A 13,670-nucleotide genomic window follows, 5' to 3' on the forward strand; every position below is an offset into this window, starting at 1 on the left:
TGACTGCTGTGTACCAGGTACCCTACTGGGTTCTGGGGATGTAGCCGTCAGTAAGAACGTCACAGTTCTTTCCCCAAGAAACATCTGACCTGTAAAGATGACTGACCAAAAGTATTTCTTGAAGGAGCAGCCTTCTGTGGGAATGGAGAAAGGTTCTCCTGTGTATGTTCTTCTGAATTAATTCACCAAGTGCAAGGGGGATGGAAACGGGCAGGTCCCTTTCGCCCTGCTTTGTTCACGTGAAAATGTGCGTGAGAGATTGCTTAGACAGGTCCTGCCTGTTGTGTTCCTCCTTTAGAGGAAACGGCCATGGCCAGGCGCAGTGGCTCATACCTGTAATCCCAGTGCTTTGGGAGCCCAAGATGGGAGGATTGCTGGAGCCTGGGAGTTCAAGACCAGCCTGGGCAACGTTGTGAGACCCCCATCTCTAAAAAAAAAAAAAATTAAAAATTAACCAAGTGTGGTGGTGCGTGCCTGTGGTCTCAGCTACTGGGGAGGCTGAGGAAGAAGGATTGCTGGCGCCCTGGAGTTCAAGGCTGCAGTGAGCTATGATTGTGCCACTGCACTCCAGCCTGGGTGGAGGAGAGAGACCCTGTCTCAAAGAAAAAGAAAGAAGGAAAACAACAGCCATTTACTCAGCAAGGGGTACACAGAAGACCAGGCCCTCAGCTCCAGTGTCACTGGCTGCAAGGCAGCTCCATTGCAGTGACGGCCTTGGAGCAGGAGGAACAACTTTCACTTCACTTTCATTGAGCTTTCGAAGAAATAGGCATCTGTGCTTTAAAGACAGATTGGCAGGTGATGGAGGAGATGGCGTATGCACGTCCACAGAGGAAAATGTACAGTGTTGGGTCCCAAAGGCACAGACCCCCACCTTGAGCTCTGGGAACTCACTAGTAAGAGGCCATGGGCGAGTTCCTTTCCACACCTGCCTCACTAAACTCTGCTATTAGCCTTGTGGATGAAAGGGGGTGATGACCTCTGTGATCTCATAGCGTTACTGTGAGGCTCAAATGAAATGCATGGAATATTTTGCAAACTGTATGGCATATACAAAATAAGGTATTTTGTTAAAGCCTCACCTAAAATAATGTTAAGTGCTTTTTTCAGGTTACTAGGTACATTCATCATAAAATTGTTGGAAAATTGCATGATGCAAAAGTGATCCTGGCTTTGGGAAATACAGTTTGGATTGATCCAATGGTAAGTATGCATTTTTCTTAGAAATAAATCTGTTTGAATGGGCTGCTAAAATTATCCAGATTATTCTAAGCCGCCACTTGAATAACTTCTGCATAGAAATGGTGACTTATTTGGGGCTCTGTTAGGGAGAGGTGTTTTTCATGTTACTTGGGTCATGAATTGGGTTGTGGGTTTAGTTTTTGTTCAGGGGAATATTTTACATTGTAACCCCAGCGCACACGTGCATTGTGTATGTGAGGCACACGCACGTGCACACATGCAGCCGAACAAAGCTTCGTGAGGACTCCATGCTACATTCTCTGATGCTGACAGTTTCTAACTTGCTCATTCACCACGTACTTACTGAGCACCTGCCACGTGCCAGGAGCAGTGCTGGGCACTGGGGTTCCCTCTGTGAGCAAAGCAGACGAAGCCCCCATCCTGCAGAGCAGCCGTAGGGGGAGGCGGGGGAAAGGGAGAGGGGAGGACACATGACAAGGACACCTGACTCACGGGCCTCCGTGTCTCTCCATGGCTGCTGGCACCACCCTCCCTGCTTGTTCCCCAAGAGCTCCACTCCTCCACTCAAAGTTCTGCTATATTAGACTTAAATCTTATTATGAATACTTACAAGATTTAACAGAGTCAGTTTATAAAAACTTTTGCTGAAAGTTATTTTTATGAGGTTTGAAAAGTTTTAACATGTTAAAAGGGAGTTTGGATGTAAGGTTTAAGACTAAGCAGAAAATGGTTTTCAGAAGAGAAAATACGGATTACAAATGCAGGTAAATGAGGAGATTTGGGCATCTTAGTTGATGTTGTAATAGTATTGTGTTTGTTTTTTGTTGCGGGGAGAAAAGCAGAAATTTTATAAGCAGAGATTTAAAAGAGGTTGAAGTAAAAAAGAAAGCCCACCTGTCAGATGTGTCCACGCTGCAGCGTGTGTGGCAGTGACCACAGCGGCCAGAGGGACACAGACCCACCCTCGCCATCTCCACCCGCTCCTGCCCCCACCCAGTTTGAGCAGAGAGAGGCTCCTCCACACATTCCCCGGTGGGCACAGATTCCTGGGGTTCACCTAGGAAGGGGCCCCAGCCAGGGCAGACCTGGAGCACCCCCTACCCTCACCATGGAAAGGACAGCCCCTCCTATACCCAGACTGCCACCAACAGCGCCAGGCTGTTGCAGATTTTTGTGTTTTACTTAATTTTGTATAAATGGAAATGGATGAGGATGTTTTGGTTGCAGAAAAGACGAACAGAAGAAATGGCCCAGAACAGGATTCAGGTCCTTGGCTTAGGCCCTTCCCATCAGGCAGACGCTGAGCCTCAGGAGGTAAAAGTAGTTGAGAAGGAATGAGAAAGATGTAAGAATTATGCATCTGACTAGGGGTTTATCCCAGATTTGCAAATTGGTCTTGACTAGGGGTTTATCCCAGATTTGCTCTTGCCACCCCTCCACCACCTGCCCATATTTCTGTGGCATGGGGCGAGGCCTGGATGATTTGGATGGAACCTCAAGTAGGAAACAATCCAGATGCTGCCATGGAGAGCCCTGCACGTCATGGTAAGCGCCGAAGTGCAGCCAGCGTGGCAGGATGAACCAGAGAGGCCCTGTGGGAGTGTCTGTGCTTCAGTTAAAATTCAGAGTGACTCCTGCTAATGTTCAATTTTTTCATTGATTGAAGGTGCACATTACAAACCTTTCCAATTTAAAAACCTCTGTCATTGATTATAATGTTCGAGCTGAAATTTTATCCATGGGCATGGGCATTGATAATCCAGAACACATAGAACAACTGAAAAAATTACGCGAAGATGCTAAGATACCAGCTTTTGAAGAAAGCCTAAGCCAGACCCCGTAAGTGGATTTCTGTCTCCTTTTTGGAAGAGGTGTTTTTTGGAAATAAAACTCACAAGTGTTAAGGACATGTTTTATGAAAGTAGAAGAGTTGGCTGGGCATGGTGGCTCACGCCTGTAATCCCAGCACTTTGGGAGGCCGAGGTGGGCGGATCACGAGGTCAGGAAATCGAGACCAGCCTGGCCAACGTGGTGAAACCCCATCCCTACTAAAAATACAAAAATTAGCTGGGCGTGGCGGCACGTGCCTGTAATCCCTGTTACTCGGGAGGCTGAGGCAGGAGAATCGCTTGAATCCGGGAGGCAGAGGTTGCAGTGAGCCAAGATCACGCCACTTCACTCCAGCCTGGCGACAGAGTGAGACTACGTCTCAAAAAAGAAAAAAAAAAAGTAGAAGGGTTTTTAATGAGTCTCCTTGTACCCATCACTCAGTTGTAATAATGACCAAAATTTTGGAAATCTAGTTTTATCTATACCCCAGCCCACACTTGCTTTTGTTGGAGTATTATAAAGCAGATCTCAAATATAGTATTTTACCTGTATCTCTTACAGAAAGGATTGTTGTTAACTTTTTATTGACAAATAGCGCACACAGAAAAGTGCGCACGTCAGACGTGGTGTGTTTCCTGAGCATACCTGTGTAACCAGCCAGATCAAGAAACAGAGCCTGGCTCAGAGCCTCCCCTCCCTTTAGGTACTCCCCCTCCCCAAGAGGAGCTATTCTCCTGACGTCGAAAAGCAGGGATGGTTTTCCCCAGTTTTGTACTTTGTTTGAATGGAATTAGACAGTATGCCTCCTCCCCCATAGTGAGTTACAGAAGCTAGGCTCAAAGGAGGCATAAATTCTCTAAATTCTCACAGCTACATAATGTTCCTTTGTATGAGTATACCATTATTTGTTTACCCATTCTACTGTTGACTGGGGAAATTTCCAGTTTGGGGTACTTCAAGTAATGGTGCTTTAAACATTACCATACATGTCTTTTACAAATATATACACTTACAAATATATTTCTGACGGAATGGGATTACTGAGTCATAGTTAGAGTTACTACCCAATAGTGTTCCAAAGTGGCTGCGCCAGCGTCTCCTCCCATGGGGGGTATTAGAGAGACTGTGACAGTCACTCCGAGGAGGGATCCTGGCAGCTCCAGAGGGGGAAGGATCTGTATCAAGAACTCCTTCCAGCCAGGAGGAAAACAGCAGGCACCTGTTAGGAAAGTGGGCAAAAGACCTGAGCAGCCACTTCAGGATACCTGATTATCATATGAGAAGGTGCTGGAACTCCTGAGTCATCAGGGAGACGCAGATGAAAGCCCAGGGAGTAACACCACAGCACGCCCAGCCCACCAGGGGGGGGGAATGAGAGAAGGAAGGAAAACACACACCTAGTGTGGGCAGGGATGAGAGCGGCAGGGCTTCCCAAAACTTGACCAGAGCACTGTTAGCACAGTTAAAAAGGCTCACAGCGATTCCTTCAATTGCATGTGTTTTATTGTGGCAAAATAAACATGATGACAGCTGCCATTTAAACTCTTTTTAAGTGTACAATTCAGTGGCATTTAGGACATTCTCAGTGTTGTACAACCATCATCACTATCCATCTCCAGAACTTGCTCATCATCCAGACAGAAACTCCATACTCCTTAAATAATAATTCCAGAGTCCGCCCCCCCCCCCCCCCAGCCCCCTACTCTCCTTTGTCTCTAAGAATCTGCCAATCCTGGGCACTTTAAGTGGAATTGTCCACTGTTTGCCCTTTTGTGCCTGGCTCGTCTCAGTGTAAGGTCCTCAAGGTCCACACGTGTTGCAGCCCGGGTCAGATTTCCTTCCCTTTGAAGCTCATCCTCCATGGCATGGATCACCACGTTTCGCTTCTCCATTCATCTTCCTGTGCACACCTGGGCTGCTGCCCCTCTTGACTGTGGTGGATGTGCTCCTGTGTATACGGTGTACAAATGCCTGTTTGAGCCCCTGCCTTCACTTCTCTGGGGTTGCTACTCAGAAGTGGAGCTGCTGGGCCCTGTGGGAATCCTGTGTATGATTTTTGGGGAACCTCCATCCAGATTCCGCAGCAGCTGCCCCATTGCGTGTTCCAGCAGCCACGCCCGAGGCCTGCAGTTCTCCATGTCCTCTCCTTGACCCTGCCTGAGGTGCAAACTCCAGGTCTCTTCAGGGCTCTTCCGGGCGTGCCTCTGTGCGCTTGTGCAATTCTAAATGGCCCGTACACACGACTGCTTTTGAACATCCTAATTCCGCAGTCTCTTGCTCTCTGCGTCTCCTCCAGCCCAGCCCACCCAGGCATCTTAGATCTGTAGGGCCTGGTAGCTTTAGAAGCAGGCCTCCATCTCAAAAAAAAAAAAAGTGCTTTTCCCCCTGCACTCCAAGCTCTGTCCTCCACTGTCCCCAGACAGGCTCCACAGATGCACATGATTATTTGCAAATGAAGTCTGCTCTGCTTCCTCCAGGCCGAGGGTGACAGGGACCAGGCCTGCTCAAGACCAGGAACATCCATCCGAGGAGCAGGAGGGGCAGGGGTGAGTAAGAACACCACAGAGCTTCCTCCCAGAATGCCAGGGACAGGGGGCCGTATGTGAGGGGGACAGTCCATGGGGACTCCATGGGGACGCCTGGGAGGAGTTCCCACGGGCTGAGGGAAGGACTGGGCGGTGAGTTCCAGCAGCAGGGATGAAGGTGCCCAGAGCGGAGCAGCACACAGAGACCTGGAGGTGCTGGGCCAGGTCTTGCGGGGCCTGTGGCCACTGCAAGGAATGGGCTCTTGCTCCACAGAGGCAGGAGCCATGAGAGGGTATTGAGCAGAACAGTGACTTGAACAGAAGATGGTTCATGGCTGCTGTGTTGAGAACAGACTGAAGGGAGGGATAGGGGACAAGACTGTGCCAGGAGCTTAGGACGGGAGGATGGAGGCTTGGACCAGGTGGCTTTGTGGAGGCTGAGAAGCTGCTGGTTTATCAGTGTGTTCTGCTAGAGCAGATGGGGCTCCAGGCAGGCTGCATCTGTGGCAAGAGCACAGCCTTCGTGGCAAGGCCTGGGAGCTCGAGAGGTGTGAGAGGAGGGGTCCGGGGGTGAGCCCTGGTGCCTCCGCTGGGGAGCGTGGAGTAGGGTGGGGACGCTGTAGCCAGCAGGTGGAGGGAAGCCTGGAGAGGCGAGTAGGCGAGGGATGCATGTCCCGGACAGGAGTGATGAGCTAGCCCAGGTGCAGCTGCAGACCCAGCGAGTGAGGACTGAGATGGACAGCTGGGCTAGTGGCCTGCTGGGCTAGTGGCTTGCTGGGTTAGTGGCCTGCTGGGTTAGTGGTCGTTGGTGACCTTGAAAGATTCCTAAGTTCAGCTGAAAGTAGGAGGATTTAAAATAATGTGGGCCGGGCGTGGTGGCTCATGCCTGTAATCCCAGCACTTTGGGAGGCCGAGGCAGGAGGATTGCTTGAGCTCAGGAGTTGCAGACCAGTCTGGGCAACATAGCAAGACCCTGTCTCTACTAAAAATACAAAAATTAGCTGGGTTTGGTGGTACACGCCTGTAGTTCTAGCTACTTGGGAGACTGAGGTGGGAAGATTGGTTGAGCCCAGGAGGTTTAGGCTGCAGTGAGCCATGATTGTGCCACTGCACTCCAGCCTGGGTGACAGCAAGACCTAGTCTCAAAAAAAAAAAAAAAATGACGAAGGTAAACACAGTATGATCTAAAGTTTTTTAGTTTTTTACCTTAATAAAAATAGATACCTATAGGATTAGGATACAGGGTAGTTTCCCTCTACTTTCAAGAAAAAAAAATTTCCCATACTTTTAAGATACTTTTTTAGAAATGAAGATGTCATTAAAGTTTAGTAGATTTTGGCCGCCCCATCCGGGAAGAAGTGAGGAGCGCGTCTGCCCGGCCACCCCGTGTGGGAAGTGAGGAGCGCATCTGCCCGGCCGCCCCATCTGGGAAGTGAGGAGCGCCTCTGCCCGGCCGCCCCGTCTGGGAAGTGAGGAGCGCCTCTGCCCGGCCGCCCCGTCTGGGAAGTGAGGAGCGCCTCTGCCCGGCCGCCCATCGTCTGGGAAGTGAGGAGCGCCTCTGCCTGGCCGCCCATCGTCTGGGAAGTGACGAGCGCCTCTGCCCGGCCGCCCCGTCTGGGAAGTGAGGAGCGCCTCTGCCCGGCCGCCCATCATCTGGGAAGTGAGGAGCGCCTCTGTCCGGCCGCCCCATCTGGGAAGAAGTGAGGAGTGCCTCTGCCCGGCCGCCCCGTCTGGGAAGTGAGGAGCGCCTCTGCCCGGCCGCCCCGTCTGGGAAGTGAGGAGCGCATCTGCCCGGCCGCCCCGTCTGGGAAGTGAGGAGCGCGTCTGCCCGGCCGCCCCCATCTGGGAAGTGAGGAGCGTCTCTGCCCGGCCGCCCCGTCTGGGAAGTGAGGAGCGCCTCTGCCCGGCCGCCCCATCTGGGATGTGAGGAGCGCCTCTGCCCGGCCGCCCATCATCTGGGAAGTGAGGAGCGCCTCTGCCCGGCCGCCCATCGTCTGGGAAGTGAGGAGCGCCTCTGCCCGGCCGCCCCGTCTGGGAAGTGAGGAGCGCCTCTGCCCGGCCGCCCATCGTCTGGGAAGTGAGGAGCGCCTCTGCCCGGCCGCCCATCGTCTGGGAAGTGAGGAGCGCCTCTGCCCGGCCGCCCCGTCTGGGAAGTGAGGAGCGCCTCTGCCCGGCCGCCCCGTCTGGGAAGTGAGGAGCGCCTCTGCCCGGCCGCCCCGTCTGGGAAGTGAGGAGCGCCTCTGCCCGGCCGCCCCGTCTGGGAAGTGAGGAGCGCCTCTGCCCGGCCGCCCATCGTCTGGGAAGTGAGGAGCGCCTCTGCCCGGCCGCCCCGTCTGGGAAGTGAGGAGCGCCTCTGCCCGGCCGCCCCGTCTGGGAAGTGAGGAGCGCCTCTGCCCGGCCGCCCCGTCTGGGAAGAAGTGAGGAGCGCCTCTGCCCGGCCGCCCCGTCTGGGAAGTGAGGAGCGCCTCTGCCCGGCCGCCCCGTCTGGGAAGTGAGGAGCGCCTCTGCCTGGCCGCCCCGTCTGGGAAGTGAGGAGCGTCTCTGCCCGGCCGCCACATCTGGGAAGTGAGGAGGTCCTCTGCCCGGCCGCCCATTGTCTGGGATGTGAGGAACGCCTCTGCCCGGCCACCACCCCGTCTGGGAAGTGAGGAGCGCCTCTGCCTGGCCGCCCCGTCTGGGATGTGGGGAGCGCCTCTGCCCAACCGCCCCGTCTGGGAGGTCTACCACGGAGGCCAGAAGCAATGTGGGGGCTGGACGTGGTGGCTCACGCCTGTAGTCCCAGCACTCTGGGAGGCCGAGGCGGGTTGATCACTTGAGGCTAGGAGTTCGAGACCAGCCTGGCCAACATGGCGAAACATATGAAAAATACAACAGACAAACCAACCAACCAACCCAGCGACAACAAAACAGGTCTACCCTGGAGTCATACTCTAATTTTTTCTATTTTCCTCCCTTTCTGATCCTTTATCCCACTTTCTTTTTCTTCCTCTTCCTTATCCTTCTTCTTTGTCAAATAGAGGATTGAGTTATTATCACTGATCCATACAAAGTCCCTCTCTCATTTATTTTCTTTAATTCCCACTCCCCATTTCTATTCCCCGTCTTCCCATGTGCAACCTTCCTAATATGTTTGATATGCATCTTTTTGTTTGTATGTATTTTTAGAAAATGTTTATTGTTTTGTGTGCCAAAAAAAAAATAAAAATAATAAAAATAAATAAAGTTTAGTAGATTTAACCAAAATGAGGTTTGGTGGCTTATGGGAAGCACTGACTTTGAGCCCCAGCCCTGTGTAAAGGCTCCCACAGCCCCCTTTCGCACTGTAGCTTTGTGGTTTAGGGAGCTTAACATACCCGTCGTCATGAACACAGAGCATACAGCAGTACGGGCACTGCAAGGTTTCACAGAGAGCCTGCTAGGAGAGACCCCATATCAGACAGCTCCTGGAGAACGGGGGATCCTGACAGGTAGAGAGGGAATGGCGAGAATATTTCATGCTGTGACCCGCAGATCTGGAAGCCATAGGACTTAGCGGTTGGCAGATGTTAGGGAGCGTGGGACGGCAGGTCTGAGCCCTGGTGCCTGGGGAATGCTGGTGCGGTGGACAGTGACAGGTGGTTTCCAGGCACAGCCCACGCAGAGGAGGAGAGGCTGAGGTGGGCTGTGGAGGTGCCAGTTTTTAAGGTTACTGAAAGTCTAAGCCTAGGGCTCAGGAAAGCAGCTGGGGAAGGCTCTTGGTTTGCTGCTGTTTGAGGAGAGTCAAAGCTCAGTGAGTGTGAGGAGGAAGGAATCAACCTAGCAGAGGAGGATCTAGCAAAGGAGAAGAAGGTGGGTGACTGCACAGAGCCTGGGGAGGGGCGGTGGCTGGGGATGCTGGCTGCCTGAATCTGGAAAGTGCCACACTGCAGGCTTCTTCTGGGCCTGTCAGAAGACAGGCACACCCCTCCTTCTCACAGGTTTGTGTGTGTGGCTCTCAGAAGACAGCACACCCCTCCTCCTCGTGTGTGTGTGCATGTGCATGTGTGTGTGTGTGTGTAGGTTTGCTCATTTAGGCTTGAATTGTCTCTTCAAGGATGTACAAAAACCAAGTCACATTGTCGCCCACGAGGAAGGGAGCTGGCTGGCTGGGGAGCAGGGGTGAGAGGAGCTTTTCAGTGTACAGCCGAATTTGACTTCTTTTAAAATACTGAACCACATGAATGTGGTTACCTGTTCAAATAACCAAAAGAATAACACCATTAAAAAATTTTAAAAAGTATTCTAGCTGGTTATTAAGTAGGATAAAATATGGGGCAGCACATCGAATTTAGTAGGTTCCCATATGTTTAAATGTATGTATGTGTCCATGTGTTTTAGATAGAAAGGTATAGAAGGCAATAATTTCTTTTTTATGCAAAGAATATTTCTAGAAGTGGGCCCAAACTGGTAACAGGGGTGGTCTCTGGGAAGATGGCCCCAGAGACTGGGTCAGGGGAAGCAGGAAACTGGCTTGTCACTTTCTGTCCTTTGGTCCTGTTTGAAGCGGGCAGCAGTGAGTATGGAAGGCAAACCATCTTGGTAAAGAGTGAAGGCCTCCCTGGTCCCGTGTCAGTCACGCGCTGTGTGCTTGCCCATCATCCTCATTGGAAGGAACAGAGTTGACTGGCCGCCTGGGGCATCTTAAATGAGTCATAAGCTCTATGTGGGTCTGACTCCAGGGCCACAGGCACTTCACAGTCATTTATTGCCTGCCTTCCTCTTCCACTTGGGCAGTTCCTATAGAGAGCCAGGTGTTAACCCCCGCCTCTCCCGTCTAGGACGCCTCCTCCAGCAGAAGATGCTGCTTGCCTGCAGAGCCCCCAGCCTGAGGACACGGGTGCAGAAAGAGGGGCTGAGTCCAAGACGAGCTCAGAAAACCAGAAGCCTGGTGGGTACTTGCTATTCAAAATATGGTTAAGTTCAAATTGTTAATGTCTGGAAAATTGCTAATGTTTAGACTTTCTACTTTGAGACGAAATGTAGAGAAGTTGACATAAACTGGTATCACCTAACTGTTCTTATTTTTGACAGGTCAGCCCCCAATGTTTTGTTTTTGTAGTTTGAGATCTAACAACCATCCAGTGATGTGCACAGATGTTAAGTGAACAGCTCAGCAGTGTGTGTGTGTGTGTGTGTGTGTGTGTGTGTCTGTGAACCACACCCAGATCAAACTGTTGAACATTTCCAGGACCCCAGCAGTCTCCTGTCTGGAACCCTCCCCACTGACCATTCTGATTTCTGACACCATTAGTTTTGCTGACTTGGAAGCATATAGAATACATTCTTTTATTTTAAATAGAGATGGAGGCTCACTGTGTTGCCCAGGCTGATTTTGAACTCCTGGCCTCAAAAAGTGATCCTTCTGCCTTGGCCTCTAAGAGTGTTGGGATTATAGGCGTGAGCCACTGTGCCCGGCCTATAGTATATGTTCTTGTGGCTTCCTTCAGTCAACATTATGTCTGTGAAATTAATCTGTATTATTGCAAGTGGTGGCATTTTTTCTTAATCTTGGAAAGTATTTGCGTACTGCATGGCTTTCTCCAGACTTTACATCTAGGCTCACTTTTATTGCACAGCGCCTCAGCAAAGAGGAGGAGCTGGCGTTAATAGAGTTGGCTGACCTCAGCCAGGCTAATTGCACGGACTTAGCAGACATTTCTGACATGTATGAACTTGGCACTGAGTTAGGTGCCATAAAGAAAAAAGATAATTAGCTGGGCGTGGTGGCGGGCACCTGTAATGCCAGCTACTCAAGAGGCTAAGGTGGGAGGATCATTCGAACCCGGGAGGCAGAGGTTGCAGTGAGCCAAGATCACACCACTGCACTCCAGCCTGGACGACAGATTGAGACTATAAAAAACAAAAACAAAACTGGTTGGGCACGGTGGCTCTTGCCTATAATCCCAGCACTTTGGGGGGCTGAGGCGGGTGAATCACTTGAGGTCAGGAGTTTGAGACCAGCCTGGCCAACATGTTGGAACGCCATCTCTACTAAAAACACAAAAAAATTAGCCGGCTGTGGTGGCACACGCCTGTAGTCCCTACTACTCGGGAGGCTGAGGCAATAGAATCTCTTGAACCCAGGAGGCAGAGGTTGCAGTGAGCCAAGATTGCACCACTGCACTCTTGCCTGGGCAACAGAACGAGACTCTGTCTCAAAATAAATAAATAATAGATAAATGGGGCTGGGTGCGGTGGCTCACACCTGTAATCCCAGCACTTTGGGAGGCCAAGATGGGCAGATCATGAGGTCAGGAGATCGAGACCATCGTGGCTAACACAGTGAAGCCCTGTCTCTACTAAAAATACAAAAAATTAGCCGGGCGTGGTGGTGGGCGCCTGTAGTCCCAGCTACTCGGGAAGCTGAGGCAGGAGAAGGGCGTGAACCCTGGAGGCGGAGCTTGCAGTGAGCCAAGATCGCGCCACTGCACTCCAGCCTGGGCGACAGAGTGAGACTCTATCTCAAAAAAAAAAAAAAGATAAATAGGACAAAACCCAAGCCCCTTGTGGAAGGGGAAGTCAGTGAGGGAGAAGGAAAGGAGAGGTGAGGAGACCATTTGCTGTCACTGGAATTTATCTTCGTGTGGCCTTTTAATTTTGGTATTTGCTGTCTTTATGAAATGGGGTTAGATCATTGCTCCTTGTCTTGACAAATCTTAGAAATTGCCTAGACAACATATATTGATAAACTCATCCCATGACTAGACAAAGTCTCCAACACTCCAGTGCCGGGAGCTCCAGCTTTCCACACTGCAGATGTTCTACGCCCCTGCTCTGGTCCCTCATTCCGCTTCCCAGGAGGGCGGGATAAGATCCTGGGAGGGTGGACCCTGCATGGCTCTGCTCCCTTTGATATGCATCCAAAACAGTGAAACCCACAGATAACGCAGCTGAGGTGCTGAGAGCCCCAGAGGGTGGTTTGCTCCCTGACAGGTTCATTCCTCATTGAGGATGGAGAGTGTGGGAGGAGGAGCCGCAGAGGTGGCTCCTGTGACAAAGGCGGCCTTGCCCACTGCCTGTGTGATTCCCGTGCATCTCTGGGTATGTTCTGGAAGTTGTTTCCTAAGGAAATTCTTCCAGCCATTTCCCCACACAGCTTTTTTTTGGGGGGTGGGAGGGGATTGTTGTGAAGGATGGGGGTCATCTGGAAGGATGGGTTTAGATGCATTTCGTTGTTGCCGTGGTCCAAACCCAGGTTCTTCATCACAGTCCCATGTGCTGCTCTTGCTGGCAGTGACTGTGGCTGGTGAGGTGAGAGGTGCAGGTGAGGAGAAACGATCTTCCAGAGCCGAGTGGTATGTGGGGGACTGGATGTAGCTGTTAAAATGCACATACACCTTCTCTTCATAAAGTTTACCCCTGGATTCGGCCACAGTGGGGAGCAACTGGTTTTGCTGCGTGGGATCCACTGGAAAAGGATTCTGAAGAGTTCTGGGAAAGAGAATTTGCAAGACCAGTTGGTCAGAGGAACAGGGTCATTGGGACAACAGTTGTCATTAAGAAGATTTTCCCAGAGCAGTGTTTATTCCACGGTAGCAGACCGGGATCCAGTAGACTGCGGAGGGGGCTGAAGCAGGTCTGCACTGTCGCAGGCCATGCTACTGGCCGATTTGCATTTTGCATAGAGCCTGGTGTGGGGCCCAAAGGGGACGTCAGGGCAGCCAGGTGGGTCCCCGAAACCATAGCCCTTGGAGGACATGCAGTTGTTTACTGAGCTCTACTGGGAAGCTCTGGCTATTAGATGTCCACTGCAGCCACCAGGCACTTGGCCACCTTCCTGGAAGAGCCGTTGTCTCAGCTGGAAGAGACTTCATCTCTGGGCTCCTGCTCAGGTTCAGGCAGATGAAGGAAAATATCATGGACTTTCTTCATGGTTCTTCTTGCCTCGGCTTCCCGCAGGGTTTCTGATTTTGGATACTCAGTGTCTCCATGTGGCTAGAAAAGTATGATGCACCCATTGTGCCGCCACAGGCTGGTGAGGGGCAAGGCCTGAGCCCTGCTGCAGGTGGTTGATCTCAGGTGGACCCCGTGCCCTCCTCTGCAGATGTGCCACCCGCATGCCACTGTGCCAGGCAGGGCTTCTGGAGGATGCGG

At 51.6% G+C, this 13,670-nt stretch overlaps 1 protein-coding gene across 2 annotated transcripts in view; it reads left to right on the forward strand.

The window, feature by feature from the left end:
- TDRD12 (tudor domain containing 12) overlaps positions 1-13,670 on the forward strand; it is a 108,328-nt gene that overhangs the window by 89,484 nt on the left and 5,174 nt on the right. For both annotated transcript variants that reach the window (XM_055237093.2, XM_063614049.1), the window contains 4 exons: positions 1,111-1,203; positions 2,870-3,042; positions 5,511-5,579; positions 10,355-10,464. In XM_055237093.2, coding sequence (XP_055093068.1) covers positions 1,111-1,203; positions 2,870-3,042; positions 5,511-5,579; positions 10,355-10,464 — 445 coding nt within the window. The remainder of the gene's footprint in view (positions 1-1,110; positions 1,204-2,869; positions 3,043-5,510; positions 5,580-10,354; positions 10,465-13,670) is intronic.

This window comes from Symphalangus syndactylus, chromosome 13 (assembly GCF_028878055.3).
Source record: "Symphalangus syndactylus isolate Jambi chromosome 13, NHGRI_mSymSyn1-v2.1_pri, whole genome shotgun sequence".
Taxonomy (NCBI): Eukaryota; Metazoa; Chordata; class Mammalia; order Primates; family Hylobatidae; genus Symphalangus; species Symphalangus syndactylus.